At 37.1% G+C, this 16,647-nt stretch overlaps 1 protein-coding gene across 6 annotated transcripts in view; it reads right to left on the bottom strand.

Annotated features, from left to right (window-relative positions):
* LOC113643037 (membrane-associated guanylate kinase, WW and PDZ domain-containing protein 3) overlaps positions 1–15,519 on the bottom strand; it is a 105,638-nt gene extending 90,119 nt beyond the window's left edge. For 4 of the 6 annotated variants that reach the window (XM_027147017.2, XM_047814244.1, XM_047814243.1 and 1 more), the window contains exons 1-2: positions 15,298–15,518; positions 14,446–14,904 (exon numbers count right to left, since the gene is read on the bottom strand). In XM_027147017.2, coding sequence (XP_027002818.2) covers positions 14,446–14,752 — 307 coding nt within the window. In that variant the 5' untranslated portion in view covers positions 14,753–14,904; positions 15,298–15,518. Of the gene's footprint in view, positions 1–14,445; positions 14,910–15,297 lie in introns of all 6 variants that reach the window. The other 2 variants (XM_047814247.1, XM_027147016.2) reach the window with 2 other exon arrangements.
* Positions 15,520–16,647: the final 1,128 nt, after the last annotated feature.

Genomic DNA, 16,647 nt, shown 5'->3' with positions numbered 1-16,647 from the left:
CGTACACCAAGCAGTCTGAAAACACTGAAAGTGTTGTCCACAGTATCAAGCCATTTTTATAGAGTGCCCAAACAATTATTTTGATCCAAAATGAAATCCAATGCTATAGAAATGTTAGAATATGCTAGCATGCATAATAATGTGTTTATATCGCTGTAGACAGCCTGGAATCAGTTCGGTATGATATGGGGGATGGGACAGAGTGTAGCAGTGCACCTTTTTATCTAATTGCAAGGCAGCTGTTTTAAAATGTAAGTCTCTAGTAGGGGCATGTATATGTTACTACGGCTGCATTATGTTATATATTCATAACCTAAACTTCAGAACCTTCCACCAGATTATTTTCAGTGCAACTAGGCATTGATTCCACAAGTCTCCTAAACTCTACTGAAACATCATGAACCCAATTTATTCAACTCCAACTTTTTATTCAACTCCAAATTCAACTTTCCCTCAGTTGGTTTTTTGGTGATGGCAGTAAAGAGAACAGTGAAAGGTCCAAAATCAGTCCAAAATCTCCCCTAGGTGTACAACTAAATCAAGATCTGGTGACTATGAAGGTCACAGAATATGATTTACATCATTTTCATCCTCATTAAACCGTTCAAAGAGCCCTGAAAGCTCTGTGGATGAGGACAATATCATCCTGGAGGAGACCACTCTCACAAGGATAGAAATGATTCTTCATAATATAAAATATATATGAAATATATATAAATATAAATGTAGATATTCCATTCATTCTTTCCTCTAAGGAAACAAGATCAGCCCAATCCATGGAAAATATATCTCGCATGATAAATAACTTTAAGGTAAGAGTTAGGTAAGGCACTGACATACTGTAATACGGTATGTATGATCATTGAGCCATATTGATTAGGGTTATACTGTATCATAACTGTGGCAACAACATTTTTTTTAATATTAGATACATTGGATTATTTGTACAGTCCAAATAGATTCATTCAAACCTGCCAAACAGAACTGAAAGCTAAATTATTGACATCCAGATTTAGTTCTTACTACGTTAGAAACATTAAGTAGTTTCAGTTACTTCTGGTCAGTGCTGGGGTTTTTTTGTGATGCAATCTAAAGCAACACAAGATGTTATTTGGCCTGAATGAGCCCCTTTGGGCCTGATTAAACAGATTTTGTTTTAGGGCAATACCAGATCAGATTTCTGATGAAAGCACACTGTATGACATAACTGGAGCACACTGATTGGCTTTCACGGCAACCTGTAGAGTGTAAGGTGTTTCACAAGCAGTCTATCATATCCCTTAAGAAATTTTATCTCTCTGTGTATAGACTGACAGCATATTCATATAGCAACGGTGGATAGTTCTTTAGCAATGCCATGCAGTCACTTCAGACTCAAAATAACTATTACAATTTTCAAAGCATCCATTCAGTAGCTGTCAGTATTTGATTCATACACACAGGACACAAAACTACTACAGTTGTTTCTGTCTTGTGTTTCGCCAAGGAATTTAACATCATAATGTAAATTCTAGCAAAGATTTTGCAAAGCACTACTCAAGCATTTGTGAGAATTATCTAACAGTAATTCTCATTTTTACAGGAAGGAGATGAAGGTAAAAGCTTCCTGTATTTTTTTTTTTTCTGAATTTGATATTGACTGTTAGAAATGTTAAACAAACCTTGTGCTGAATTTTTGCTGTGTTTTTATTCATGCTACTCCAAACCAACAAACATAGCTTACAACTACAGTTTGCTAAACGCTTTATTAGGAACACGTCTAATCAGCCAGTCTTTTGGCAGTGGTGCAATGCATATACTGTACACATGCAAATACAAGCTAGCAGCTTCGGGTAATGTTCACATCAGCCATCAGAATGAGAAAAAATTTTGATTCAGAGAGTTTGTTTGTGGCATGATGTTGGTGCCAGACAGACAGGTTTGACTAGTTTATCTATAACTGATGATCTCTTGAGATTTTGACACGCAACAATCTCTACTCAGAATGGTTCAATAAAGAAAAACATCCAGTAAGAAGCAGTTCTGTTGATAGAAATGCCTTGCAGATGAAAGCGGTCAAAGATGAATGGCCAGACTGATTCAAGCTGAGAGAACGACTTCTGTGGCTCAGTGAACCACTCTGTACAATTGTGCTGTGTGAAAAGCATCTCAGAATGCACAACATGTCAAACCTAGATATGGATGGGCTACAACAGCAGAACACCAGAAATCTGAGGCTACATTGGGCATATAGACTCACCAAAACGAGGAAAAACATAACTTGGTCTGATGAATCTCAATTTCTGGATGCACAATGTGACAATGCATGACAATGAGCTCAGGGGTCTTCCCAGTCATCAGATCCAGTGGAGAATCTTTGTGATGCAGAATCTTTGGGAGATTTTCAGCCTGAAAGTGCACCTGAAAAATCTTCAGGATTTGTGTGATGCAATGTTTACATGGACCAAAATTTCAATATAATGTATCCAACACCTTGTGGAATCCATCCATGCCACAAAGAATTAAGGCTGTTTTGTAATCAAAAGAAAACCCTGCCCGTATAATATTTACCTACTATTTAGTATAGTGTTCCCTGCAAAGTGCTCAGTGAGTGTAGCTTTATCCCTGCTATAATACAGCCTCTGTCTCTGTTTAGACTCATCCAGATTAGATAAAGCAGGAGGCTGCAGGATTTGCAATATTAGAGTTATATAAAATCCAATAATCCCCAGGCTGTGTGTACATGTGCACATGAAGTCTACATGTATGCATTTAATGTGAGATGGAAAAATACTTTAGTTACCATTTTCCCTCAAGCACTAATCATCAGTCCCTTTAAATTAAACCGTAGTTAATGCAGTGTCTGGATAAACATGATATCTTATTGATTGACTCATGATGCATTAATTCTAAAGGCAAAACGTAAGTTTCAAAGCTGTTTGTGCATATTTTATATGTAATTAAAATCTGGCATGTTATATAGTAATCTGGCGTACGCTTGAATGAGCAATCTTAACTGTGCATATGGCACACCATGTACATGCAAAACGCACTTTTCAGCATCTTATATATGCATTTGGTGGTGGAAAAACTATTAGCGAAATAGGTGGAGAAATAAAAAATGTGTTGATTACATGTTCCATTCATTGGGAAAATAAACCAGACCTTAGTGCATAATTTAAAATACTATTTACTAAAATAAATTTAAAAACCAGGTAAAAATGATCACCGTGTGTGTGGCTTTTAGTTTTATAGGCAGTCACAAGCTACTTTTCAAACACCGGTATGTTTTTTTTAATTCAGTCTCATAGATGAGTTTTATTAATGATCAAATGTAAAGAAATATGAGACCATTTTAGAACTGTTTAAGAAAACTATAGTCTGTTGTTTTTTATTTCTCTTTGACAATTTGACTGCTTTTGTCGAGAAGCTCTGGCAACATTCATCATAACACAAACTCTACATTAGGAACACGTGCTCCAGTTTTGTTCACATCTAAAAAAGAAATTTAACAGATTATACAGGCCTTGTGTGATATCATCATATTTTTCACATGCCAGTTAAACCAAAAAAAAGGAGTACAGTTTAATTGCATACATTTACACAAATGAATCACTACTATCATTCTGCAGAAAACCACTTTTTAATTAACTCTTTTTACTAGAGGCCAAAAAAATGTAATTTGTGCCTGTTTTGGCATGCCTGTGATGAGCATTGAATATTTTTACCCAATTATAGGTGGACAAAGGCTCATATGAAAGTAGACACTCTGTATATACCTAGCCTACAAGGGATAATAAAAATGTTTATATCTTCAGAGATAAAGATGATATATTATACAAAAACTGTTCTTTGAGGTGCCTTAACCACTAAAACTCTGTATGAGGTTATCCAAACCGAGGTAAAAAACAACTCACACCAACAGTTTCCTGACTTTATATCAGGTGATAAAATTGAAAATGTCAGACAAGTCTACTGAACGCCAGTGGACTGGTAAAGGGGGTTAAAACCGATTAGTACTCAAATATCTTCAACCCCAATAACGCCTGTCAAGTAATTTACTTTTCTGTTTAATTTGCTCTTTAAACCCATTATTTCTGTTGCTCAACTTGCAGTTCTTCAGAATTACCAAGATGCTGCCATCCATTTCTGCCACTTCACCTCAGCTTTTAAAGCAGAGCGTTTATTAAGTGTCGTAGGCACGGTTAGTGTGATGAGCTTAATTTTACACGCATCTAGCCGCGAGTGTGTTAGAAACATAATATAATAATCACAGGCGTGCACACACACACACACACACACACACACACACACACACACACACACACACACACACACACACACACACACACACACACACACACACACTCCTAGCATGAGCTAGTGGTGGTTGCTGTTCAGAGAAACTCAGCTCTTGTCCAGTCATGGTGGTGCATAAATAAGCAGAGCACTGGGGAAATGAGAGGAAACCACATGGATTGGTCTGGCACCATGCCTGTTGCTGTGCCAACCACAACAATAAGCCATACCATCTCTCACATACACACACAAAGGAGGTTTAACTCTAGGATACACCACTTTAGTCAGATTCTAATTTCTGGTGTGTTGCTCAATTTTTGTGTAATATTGTTTTATTAACCTGCTGTCCTTGTAATGAAACCCAAAAATAAAGCTGAGTTGGAAATATCATGTATTTGGCCTGCATAATAAGAGACTCCAGATGAATAAGCCAGGATATTAGGAGAGGGTTAAGAGCAACAGAGCAAGACAGTAATTAAATCCAGTAAATGACTAGAGTAATGACTAGATGAGAGAAAATGCCTTTTTGTGCATCAATCTGTTATCGTTTTGAACTACTGTATTAAGGTCGTTGTTTGTTTGTTTTATTAAATCTAACAGAATTGAACATTTTTCCCCAGTTTCTTTTTAATATATTCTGTAAAATGTAGCTATAGTCACCATCCACCTACCTGACACTCACCCTGACTGAACCTGGACCTGTCACTCACGTGGCTTTAAAGCGGTTGTTAAGTGTCAGGTTATTTAAACACACTCCTTTTATGACACATGGTATTGAAAGGCAATGCTGTCTCACTCCCAGGCATTTAAAGACAGCCTCTGGAACAGGTACACAAATTAGATAATCATTGGCACTAAGCTTATAATACTGTAAAACACTGTGATTTTTCCAGTTTAATAATATTCTAGAGCCTGCAATATTAGGATGAGGAGGAAAAGTTAATAAATCTTCCTCGCTGAGGAATTTAGGAGTCAGTAAATGCTGTTGGAATTATAAACTTCAGGGGGAGGGAGAAACAAATGTTACTAAACATAACCAACGTTTCAAATTTTACAAATTGCAATTTAAAATGTTATATATCATTCACTTTTATATGCCTATAATCTGACACCCAAATCTCAGGTTTATATTCTACATTGCATATTATATTATACTGTATATGTGCTCTTCTAATACGTTATCGTCTCTATAGTAACAACTTCGCACTGCACGTAATAAAAGTCTAATTTTAAACAGATTAAATAAACAAGAAAAGCAGTTCTTTTTCCGCAGTGTCAGCACTTTGTTGTTCTATCATGGAAAAGTCAAGACAGAGAGCTTTATGCTTTCATGACAAGCTGCATTTTATTTACTTTTTTTTTTGTCTTAACAGCTTCAAGTGAGAGAAATAAATACAAGATAATGAGAGAACTGTTTATAGTTATTTTATTCATAATGGATAACTTAAATTTAAGATATATAAATGTTCATTCATAAATAAAAATAATTTAATTAAGAGGAATGAAGTGATGTCAGTAATTTCATTTCATGTCAAGCCGCAATATCCAGTCGCTGATTATTACATCACATTCTGTTTTATTACTTACATGAACCTTTCCTATTACTACAAAGATAAAATATATATTCCTCTGACTACCTGTCCCAAGGAGATATCTGAGCAGTGATTAAGTCTGGGTTTAAGATTAAAAGATAAAAGACTAGCTCTATAATTCACAACTGAAGAACTGTTTAATCAAAGATCAGGTCTAATATGTATGGGAAACAGACCTCCAGGGTTCAAGACAAGAGCAATGATAAAGGGAGGGCAATGTCAATCATAGAAAGATTTAACCAGCTTTCAAAGCCTTATCTCTTATAGAATACCATCGCATTAAAATAAGGTTTTAGGAAAATCACCTAGAGATATCTGGTAAATTCACACATATTCTTTCAGCAATATGCAAAGTAAGTTCACCACATAATGTTATTGATGGAATATTATATGGATCCAAATTAGCAATGCATTTCCTCATGCCATCAATACAAAGGCAATGCAAGCGTCATATTTGTTTACCGTCAAACTCTCGATACGTGCCGTGCCTTTAACAAGACAGTTACTATACTCTCAGTAGAAACTGTTGGTATGCCAGTGACTCACAGAAATAGAATGTCTGCATCTAAAGAGGATGGATGAAGTGCGGGGAGGTGGATGAGCAAGGAGAGCATTTCATAAAAAGTAAAAAACAAGAAGAGCCGGAACCACTAAAGACATGATTGAAAAAAAGGAGATAGATTCAACAAAAGTGGCCACGTAAACTGTTAGCCTTTGCTGTGCCTATGTACATGTACTGTACACATAGATTCTGTCAGCTCTTATGCCACTTTGTTACAGTGATGCATGCAGTATTTGCTGGACATGGAATTCTAGTCTACACAAAGTGAAAAGCCATTTGTATCTATTTTTTTTATATCATTATTAATCATTGACGAGTTAACAACTAAACCTTCCTCATATAATAACCTGTTAGAATTAACACAAGGTCTGTTTCATGGACAGCTGCATTCTTGCCTTTGCCAATCATCCATTATGAAAACCAAAAAGCTTTCAAAGAGACAGGCCACTGTTAATATGTGCAGGTAATTAATATAAAAACACATCATTGGGCAGAAAAACAAAACAAAAGTTTACAAAAAGGAACAGTGTGATGCCAGCATTACTAACAAGAACATCCTACCATGCATGGAGGAAAACCACATTTTAAGTCAACACCCTAGTGGATTTCTTTTTATATTCACATCCTATCTCCTACAATAAATTGGCTTTTCCCCTGCTGAATATTTTTTGTGTTTGGTCTATCCGCTGGTTTAGCTGAAAAGCAGAAAAGCATAGATTTGAGATTTCTCAAAAATAATAAATCATAAATGCTACTGCTATGCTGTACACGTTGGCACCTCTGCAGCTGAAGATTTACTAGAAAAGATGATTCATGAGAATACGCATGCCACATATTGAGAAGGACAGTGAGGGAACCTCACCAAGTGGCACTACTATTTGAATTGTGCCTTGTTGACAGATGAGACAACTGAACTTTCTTACTGAACTGCCATAAACAGCACCTGTACGTCTTGGGGAAATGCTGACAACAAACAAGAACCTGTAAGCAACTACCAAAGATTCTGGCCAACCGCACCTAACTAATGGGAAAACCTCACCCGAGTGATCAGTACACCTACACATTAGGGAACACCCACAATTCCTCAAAGATGAATATGTTCTGCGTAGGCACATGAAATACCTTGGTAATTACATTTCAGTATGGCTGTAACTATTTCTGTTAGATGACAAATTACTAGCAGTGTCCCATTCCTACCACTAAATACTAATAAATGAAAATAACAACAATTCACTTAATCAACGAAGAAAGAAAGAAAGAAAGAAAGAAAGAAAGAAAGAAAGAAAGAAAGAAAGAAAGAAAGAAAGAAAGAAAGAAAGAAAGAAAGAAAGAAAGAAAGAAAGAAAGAAAGAAAGATGTTTTAGGTTGCTGTACCAAGCTGAAAGCTAGAGATTTGGAGTGTGTGTGAAACATGGTGTGAAAACAATTGGGGCAGATACAAGAGTAATGAAATGTTAATGAGTTTGTCCTCTTAATCAATTTCACAGTATGCAAACACCTGACAAAGTCAGGTGACTCTTTTTTTCTTTGCTTTTCTTCCCTTTCTGATCCTGTACAACCCACAATTTGAAACAAATAGAACTCTATTTGATGCACAAAGTACCTGTTTCAGCTTTATTTACAATGTAGTAACTGATGTCTTTTAGATTAGAAGTGTGAAAATATATATATACGTATATATATATATATATATATACGTATATATACGTGTATATATATATATATATATACGTATATATATATATATATATATACGTATATATACGTGTATATATATATATATATACGTATATATATATATATATATATATATATATATATATATATATATATATATATATATATATATATATATATATATATTCAACCTTTACTGCATGGTAGTGCATGTTCGAAAGCATTTTAAGCGATGTTACATGCCCTTATATTGTGTGCCACAAAATAGATGCTTCAGGCTTTCATTTCTTATAAGTGCTACGATTGCAACCTTTTCTTGCCTCTATATATACTTCTTGCTTCTATACAGTATGTTATAAAAACAACAATACACTATAAAACAGTTTTCCAAGATTCCTCCAAACTACATTACACAGCAAACATTAAAATAGTTGTTTATATATATTCTGTGCTTGCTGGCAAAGAATTACACTCCACAGTAATAAAAGATCTTAAATACACCATAATATTCCCTGCTCGATTAAAGTATTCAAAAACTCTTCATGCACCCTGAAAAAGAGACAAAAAAACAAACTGTCAGCCTTGAACAAATTATATTCCTCTTCATTGTCCAATCATTCTGGTGCCTTTGACACTTTCCTGTATTGCTGGTTATGATGCCTGGTTATACCGTGAAATATGGCAATGGATCTGGTATTTTTGCAGCCGGTGGCCAAGCGGCTCTTGTCAAGATTGATAGCATCATACATTCTGCTAAGTGCCAGGATATTTCAGAGCAAAAACTAATTAAAGGAGGTTAAAACATGGCTGTAGACAGATCTTTCAACAAAATAATGATTTGAAACATACATCTAAATCAATACAGAAAAGGATGATTCATTACTATGCAGTTGTCATTTCAGGCTCTGGATTTGAAGCCTGATGAAAAAATGTGGTATGAACTGAATAGGGAATTCCACATGTGAAAAATCTTTTTAGCAGTATAAAGAAGTTTAAAATATTCTTTTATATTCTGAGCATTTCTGTAATATTATATGCATAAAAGAAAAGTTTTACCAGTATGTTTTCAGCCCTACACTCCACTGTGGTTTAGTTACAGAAGAATAGTTGAAAAAATAACTAAGAAAAAAATATAGAATCAATTCGTTAGATTTATTTTATGATTAAAAATATTTTACACTTAATTTGGAACAGAAAGATTTGCTTTGCCTTACACTATACTATTGGCTTCATGAAGCCCAGTGTTAGTGCAGTGTTCCTAATAACGATTTCCCTGAGTGTAGAAGCCATACCACAGGATGGCCAAATTTGAATGTGCAAATAAATACAGACATGAGTCACAAAGGTTTTGGAACCTCTATCAATGTGAAAGAAAAGCCAAAGTGTGGCAAAAGAAAGGATCTGCTCATGATCCAAAATATATGAGCTTGGCCAAGCACAGTGATGGCTTTTGCTTACATAAAAATTGAGTGGACTGCCACCAGAATTTGTTCCAAAATCTGTTTAATCTGAAGTCTGATCTGTTTAACACATCTAGATGTAAATATTAGGAAATGAAAGCTGAAATGATACTTTATCATTTCCTTTGTTTGAATTGAAGCTCAGCTATCTTTAGTGTTTAGCAAAAACAAAACAGTGTGCCTTGCCGTTTCATTACTTTTGGAGGGGAATGTAACAGATGAACGATGACTTGTAGCATAAACTGCTGTATCATTTCTCATTAAAAGCTGATCCTCATGCCTCTTTTCTTTTGTCTGTGTGCAGGAATCTGACTCAATACATCTATTATTTATAGACACTAAATTACACAATAGGCCCAGACCTGAGCAACATACTCACAGGAGATGAATTCCTCTACAGTCAAACTTACAAAAAAGACAACAGAGACAAAGTCAGACATGGGATTAAAATTTCAGTGCCATCCAAAACACAGCCCCCACAGACAGTCAGACAGACACACATACACACACACACACACACACACACACACACACACACACACACACACACACACATCAACGTATGCACACACATGACCGGAAGGCCTAGGTCTCAGCTGGCACTTCAGTAACACTTCCAGTTGAACTGTAATTCACAATGTGCTTGTTGTGATGGTCAACCTGGCACCAAGGTTTTGACAACATAGTATATTATTGTTTCTATTCCAAGAAACTTGAATGGTTGTATGTTTATAATTTCCGTACTATTAGACCAATGCTTGTATTCTAAAATATATTAGCATTTAGCAAAGAAAACACATAACTATTGATATGGTGAAGTTTTCTGTAAAGATACTTTCATTTATACATTTATATAGAGTCTCCAATGTCAGTTGATTGTAATGGTAAATATTCAGTCTTGGAAAAGTCTTCAAGTCAGAGGAGTTTGCACTTTCCATTTTGAGCTGGTAATTTTGGGTTTGTTTTTTTTTTTAAAGAGAGAGACAGACAGACAGAAAGAGAGAGAGAGAGAGAGAGAGAGAGAGAGAGAGAGAGAGAGAGAGAGAGAGAGAGAGAGAGAGAGAGAGAGAGAGAGAGAGAGAGAGAGAGAGAGGCTGGTGAAATGGCTAAGAGCTGCTATTATGTAAGAGAGAACTGCATTTTTGCAGACAATCCTAGAGAATATAACTATAAATGAACAGTGTCATTCTATAATATATTAAAAATGCATTTTTTTTTTTGCAGATTGGTATAAATAGAATAAAACACATTGGGACATGCAGTTAATAGAAAATAGACAACTTCGGTGTGATAACAGTATTTCTGCTCCACATCGAGCCACACTGTTGTTGATTATTTTCCTATAAAAGGATGTCCTTTCAGATATTTTTCCCTTATTTATTGAGAAATTACTTTAGTATTGTGTGTGTGTTTGTGTGTGTGTGTGTGTGTGTGTGTGTGTGTGTGTGTGTGTGTGTGTGTGTGTGTGTGTGTGTGTGTGTGTGTGTGTTTGTGTGTGTGGTGTGTGTGTGTGAGCTACTGGAAGTCAAAGTCGAATTCCTTCCATTACTAAATATTTAGTAAACGTATAGTAAACACTCATTTTAGTTTACACTATCTTACACAAAATTATGTATGGTCTACAGTTTATGGAGCTTACCATGTCAATATTTAGTAGCTGGGAAGAGCTGGCCTAGTACTACAGTAGGTTTTAACAGTCTAATGGATTTTATGGCCTATGCTCAGATTTAGCAACATTACATCACTGACTTAAGGTGAACAGACGGTGTACAGAATCTGAGGTATTTTTAGATTGCTATGTGAAGCAGACTGTCATTCTCACTACGAGACCAGCATTGTCCTGGTTTCTATAGCCATGATGGGTATTCTAGTTTTACCTATGTTTGCACAGAGCACACACACACAGCACATGTACACATACTGCTGTATGTTTTTAATATTTTGCCTTGAATCTTCTTACAGAGAAATGATGAAATTTAATTAAATTTTATCTTCACCCATCAAGTTTACTTAGGTCATGTGTTCCTGAGATATTGGTGACCTTTTCTACAGTCACTGCCTGTTGTTCTTCCTCTCTTGATGGTCCTACACCATTTTTAATACCATTCATCATTTCTATGGTAATAACACTATCTTTCCTCTGTTCCATAGCAACAGCCATATTTCCTTTCCATTTCAAACACTTTAATGCCTCAGTACAAATAAATCTATCTGCAGAGTTGAAGAAATGTTCACCTTTCATAAGAGAAAAGCCATTTTCTCAGATGGAACAAGTTGAACATGTTCCACATACACTGATTTAGACTTCAATCGAAATACAGGCAGGTTAACAGGCTAGATAAGGCTACATAAGACAAAAAACCTTTGGCAGAACATTTATGCCAGTAATACAACAGGTCATGACTACAGGCTGTTCTTTGTAATATAGTGATGAATGTCTATATTTGTTCATTACATTTTTTTTCAGATTTCCGCATGTAGTTGTTCGGGCCAACTCAGAGTCCTCAGTGTGCATGCTGTAGAGATTAGCTGTGAGATTTGGATCTGTTAAGCTCCCTTGGAGCTCGGACACACCTGGTTCATCCTTCATGCACAATTCTGAGGCAGGAAACCACAGAGGTATGAACAAGGCTAAGAACCAGGGCAGCAGACTTTCCACTGACACATCACTGACAGCAAGTTCTTCAGAGAGGGAAAGGAGCAAAGGCCTTTCATATTTTATCAGCCCCATATCCACAACAGAATACCAAAAATGTTCCTACTCCCTATAAATGTGTACAACATTCAGTATGAAATACTACCTCTTCTGGTTCAGTATGCACTCCTGGTGCTTTACAGCTGGACAATGAACCGTTAATACTTTTGAAAGCAAAGAGGTGGAATGTTCTGCAATGGCCAAGTCAATCACCTTACCTGAATCTAACCAAGCATGTCTTTCATTTTCTAAAGGTCTGGCAGAGCACCACCAGGGAGCAAACCCAGTTTAGTTCAACTATTTGAAAGTATTAAAAATAACAGTTTCATTTACCTAAAGTTAGATTCATATTCACATTCAGTTCATATTCATTATGTAATTTCAACTCCTACATATGGTGGGAGACAGTTATAATTACTAATAAATAAAGTAATAACTATTTACACACACACACACACACACACACACACACACACACACACACACATATATATATATGGACCTTACACAGATCTTTAGAGATGAACTGAAGATAAATGGCTCTCCAGCTCACTTGGAGAAAGGGAACCAGAAAAATGAACAAGGACACACTGGCCACAGTTCTTGCATCTTCCTACACTGACACACGTGATTCAGCTCTTCAGGGAAGATTGTGTTTTTAAGTGTCGTATATACAAACAAGGGTCAGGAAAGTGTAAGACTGTATACACTGGAGCAAAGTGTGTGTGTGTGTGTGTGTGTGTGTGTGTGTGTGTGTGTGTGTGTGTGTGTGTGTGTGTGTGTGTGTGTGTGTGTGTGTGTGTGTGTGGGATATAGAAAAGTAAAACACACAAAATGCTTTATGCCCAAATGATTTCTCTAAGCTAGTTACAGAGCTAACTTTACATAACTTTGCAATAGCATCTGTAATCAATAAAGTTGGGTTAATTAGCTGTCGCTTACCTGAGTGTTCTGCTATGCAGAATCTCTGTGAAAATTGTCAAAAGCAATTGGACAAGTACAAGGTAAAATAAACCTTTACAAAACCACAACTATATTCATATTTCTTCATTTAATCATTTTTTTATGCTTAGTTATTCTCAGTGCATCATTTAACAGAGCAACAGTTTTAGCGCACATGCTCGTTAACAGAGAGTGTTATTGAATATCTGTACATTGCTGTGATTTATAATCTCATTATTTCCCGTCACCCCAAAAAAATAAGAGTTTCCCTTTAAATCTTGCTCCTTTCACGGTTCTGTCTCCTCTTTTCTGCTCGGAGTTTTTCCTTTTCACTGTCATCTTTAGCTTTAGATTTTAATAAGAGGAACACAGGCTTTCATTTGTAGTCCTACAATAACCCCAACTGTCTTCCTTATTGGGTAAAGATCTGGACTATTAATTGCATTCTCATAAATATTTTGTCTTTTGTCCACACATGCATACTGAACCCGCAGCCAACCTACACTGACTGACTCAACACTGACTGACTCAACACCATCACACAAAACCAACACTATCAATACAATCACAAGCGACAATCAATTTTTTTTTTTTTTACTTTTATTCAACTTTAGCTTTAGGTCAAATCAGAGCCTGGCAACAAATCTATTCAAACATTAGTGAGTGTCCTGCACTTGATATGGCTTCTCTAGCTCATGTCACATCGTGTTCATTTTGACCAAAGTGTTCTTGATTAAGTCTATGTTCCCAGCAACCAATCACTGAACTCCATTGATCCCCATGACCAATCACTGTTCGCCATTGTTCCCATTGACCAATCAATGATCTCCATTGTTTCCCATGACCAATCACTGATCGCTCGCCATTGTTTCCCATGACCAATCACTGATTGGCATTTAATCTCACATCTAATCACTAGTATCTTACCTGCACACTTCTCTCTAATCAGAAGAGAATTTTTACAAGTAATGAAAGCAATTTATCTGTAGCTTCTTTTTGTAATTATGTAAATATTGGGTCTGTTGTGCCAAGACCAAAGCCTCCTTCTTGTATATCTCTCCAGATTATATTTCTTTGAACAGTGACTTTTCAGATGATATGCAACCCCCATGTCGTCATCTGGCGACTTCTAGCTACTTTTCGAACATGCATTAGCTACTTTCTTCTGAAAAGAGTTTGGACACACAAAGACAACAGAACACGCTGTGTTCTAAACACGTGTGTAAGAGAGCCTTGTACCTGGTTTCACGGTCTTTATGCGGATGGGCTCTCTGAAGTGGCGGATCACAGCGTGCGTGTCTCGGTTGGTCAGGCCGCTCACGGGCGTGCCGTTCACCTCCAGTAGCACGTCACCGTAGTAGGGCAGCGAGCCAACGTGACACACGAGTGCATCGAGATCCATGTGTCCGAGGAAGGGGAAGAGGCCATGTTCAGCTCCTCCGAGCAGCTCGACCACGGAGCCGAACTCTCCCGCACCTCCCCACGACACGGCGCACTCACGCACTTTGGTCGCCCAGTGTTTCTTCCTCTTCAGCGCTTTGGACATCCTGCTCCTCTGTTTCCTTTAGTTCAGCTTTCAGCAGGAATCAGGTTGCTCTGCCTTCAGCCCAACATCAGCGCGCAGATGTCCAGATGTTGCTCCTCCGACCTCATCATTCACAGCCGAGTCTCGCTACATGACGCGCTCCACATCTGGAGCTACACTTCAAATAAAAAAAAATAAAACAAGCTGGAAGAAGCGAATTTACATGACAATTTGTTTGAAGGGTTACGATTTTAAGTTCAACAAAATATTCTAATTAGAAATAGTCGCGCGCAAAGACTGAATATGGTCCTTTGGGTTGGTTATAAGTTCCCCAAAGTCACATCAGTAAACAAGTGATGAGTGAATGCACAGATTTTCTCCCAGCGAGCTCGAGACTGTGCATCTACAATAACACCCCTAACGAGTGACCCTGTGAGATGTCAGGGTGTTACAATGACATCACTACAAACATATCCTTTAGTCTAATGCATAAAAGACGGTGATCATCATATCTGTAGCCGGTTTATCTGAAACTGTCATTCCGCCTTCATCCGGTCTCCACGCACCTGACATCACTGACCAGCCACTGATTATCCACACGGACTGAGCTGTCTGCTTTATTCTCTACACCAGCAACACCAGGCGTTTCTTCTAGCCGCTAAAAACCGCTTGCAGCTTTTTGTCTTCCACAGGCGATGATTTCATACAGTCGCTTCCGACGCGCGCGCGCAACTGCCGGCTAGGCGAGTGCGTGCCTGTCTGTGTGTACGTGTGTGTGCGCGTGTGCGCGCTCGAGCGCCTGTCAACAAAAACGTAAAGAGCAGACGAAACGGCCCTGTGATTGGCTGTCTGGCGGGCGTTATGTAAATCAGCCCGGTGATCAAACCCCTCTATAGTATCCAAAACAGTGTGGGGGGATTAGTGCCACAAGTGGCGCACTATTTTAGCAAAATGTCATGCTTATAGAAAGCTACGTCTGTTACCTAACACTGCCTTGCTGCCTTACAGCATTTAGCAGACTCTTTTATAGAGTTTCTTTCTTTCTTTCTTTCTTTCTTTCTTTCTTTCTTTCTTTCTTTCTTTCTTTCTTGCTTGCTTTCTTTCTTTCTTTCTTTCTTTCTTTCTTTCTTTCTTCTTTCTTTCTTTCTTTCTTTCTTTCTTGCTTTCTTGCTTTCTTTCTTATTTTTTTTATTACCTCGAGGCGACATTATACCATAAGACCAAATCTAGGTTTCATAGACCAAATTTTTACACGTGCAAAAGATACACGTGCAATGTATTAAAAAGCATTGTTTAATCATCCTCAATCTTCAGGATAATAATAAATAATCATCATCATCATCACTTTCTCCCTGTAGATTTGATGCCATCACTGTACCGCCATCTTGACCCTTGTCATCATAATCACACCTCACTATTACTTTTTCCATGGAAGTTTGCTCATCATCTTCCACTTTACTAAATGCCAGCTCATACTCAATACCAACACCTGGGAGTTCTACCTCTGCATTACTTTATTATATTTTAATTTAGTAGGGCTTGGATTTTACTAGATTTACTCAACACATAGAACTTGTTCTAAAATGTGGTACGACATTTTATGGGATGGGATGTGCTAGCCTAGTGGTTAAGGTGTTGGGCTATGAATGGGAAGGTTGTAAGTTTGATTCCTATGTCCACCAGGTTCCCGCTGCTGGGCCCCTGAGCAAGGCCCTTAACCCTCAATTGTTCAGTTGTATAAAAATGTAAGTTGCTCTAGATAAGGGTGTCTGGTAAATGTAATACAAAAAGACTCAGTTTGTCTCTTCTATTTCTAATGGTTAGTATGTAGTAGGATCCTCATAAAACATTGACTTGATGCAGCAAGCCAAATTGTTCTTGGTTCAATAGATCATTAGGGTCAAATTATATACCGG

This window comes from Tachysurus fulvidraco, chromosome 5 (assembly GCF_022655615.1).
Source record: "Tachysurus fulvidraco isolate hzauxx_2018 chromosome 5, HZAU_PFXX_2.0, whole genome shotgun sequence".
NCBI classification, from domain to species: domain Eukaryota; kingdom Metazoa; phylum Chordata; class Actinopteri; order Siluriformes; family Bagridae; genus Tachysurus; species Tachysurus fulvidraco.
This window is presented reverse-complemented; position numbering and strand designations above follow the sequence as displayed.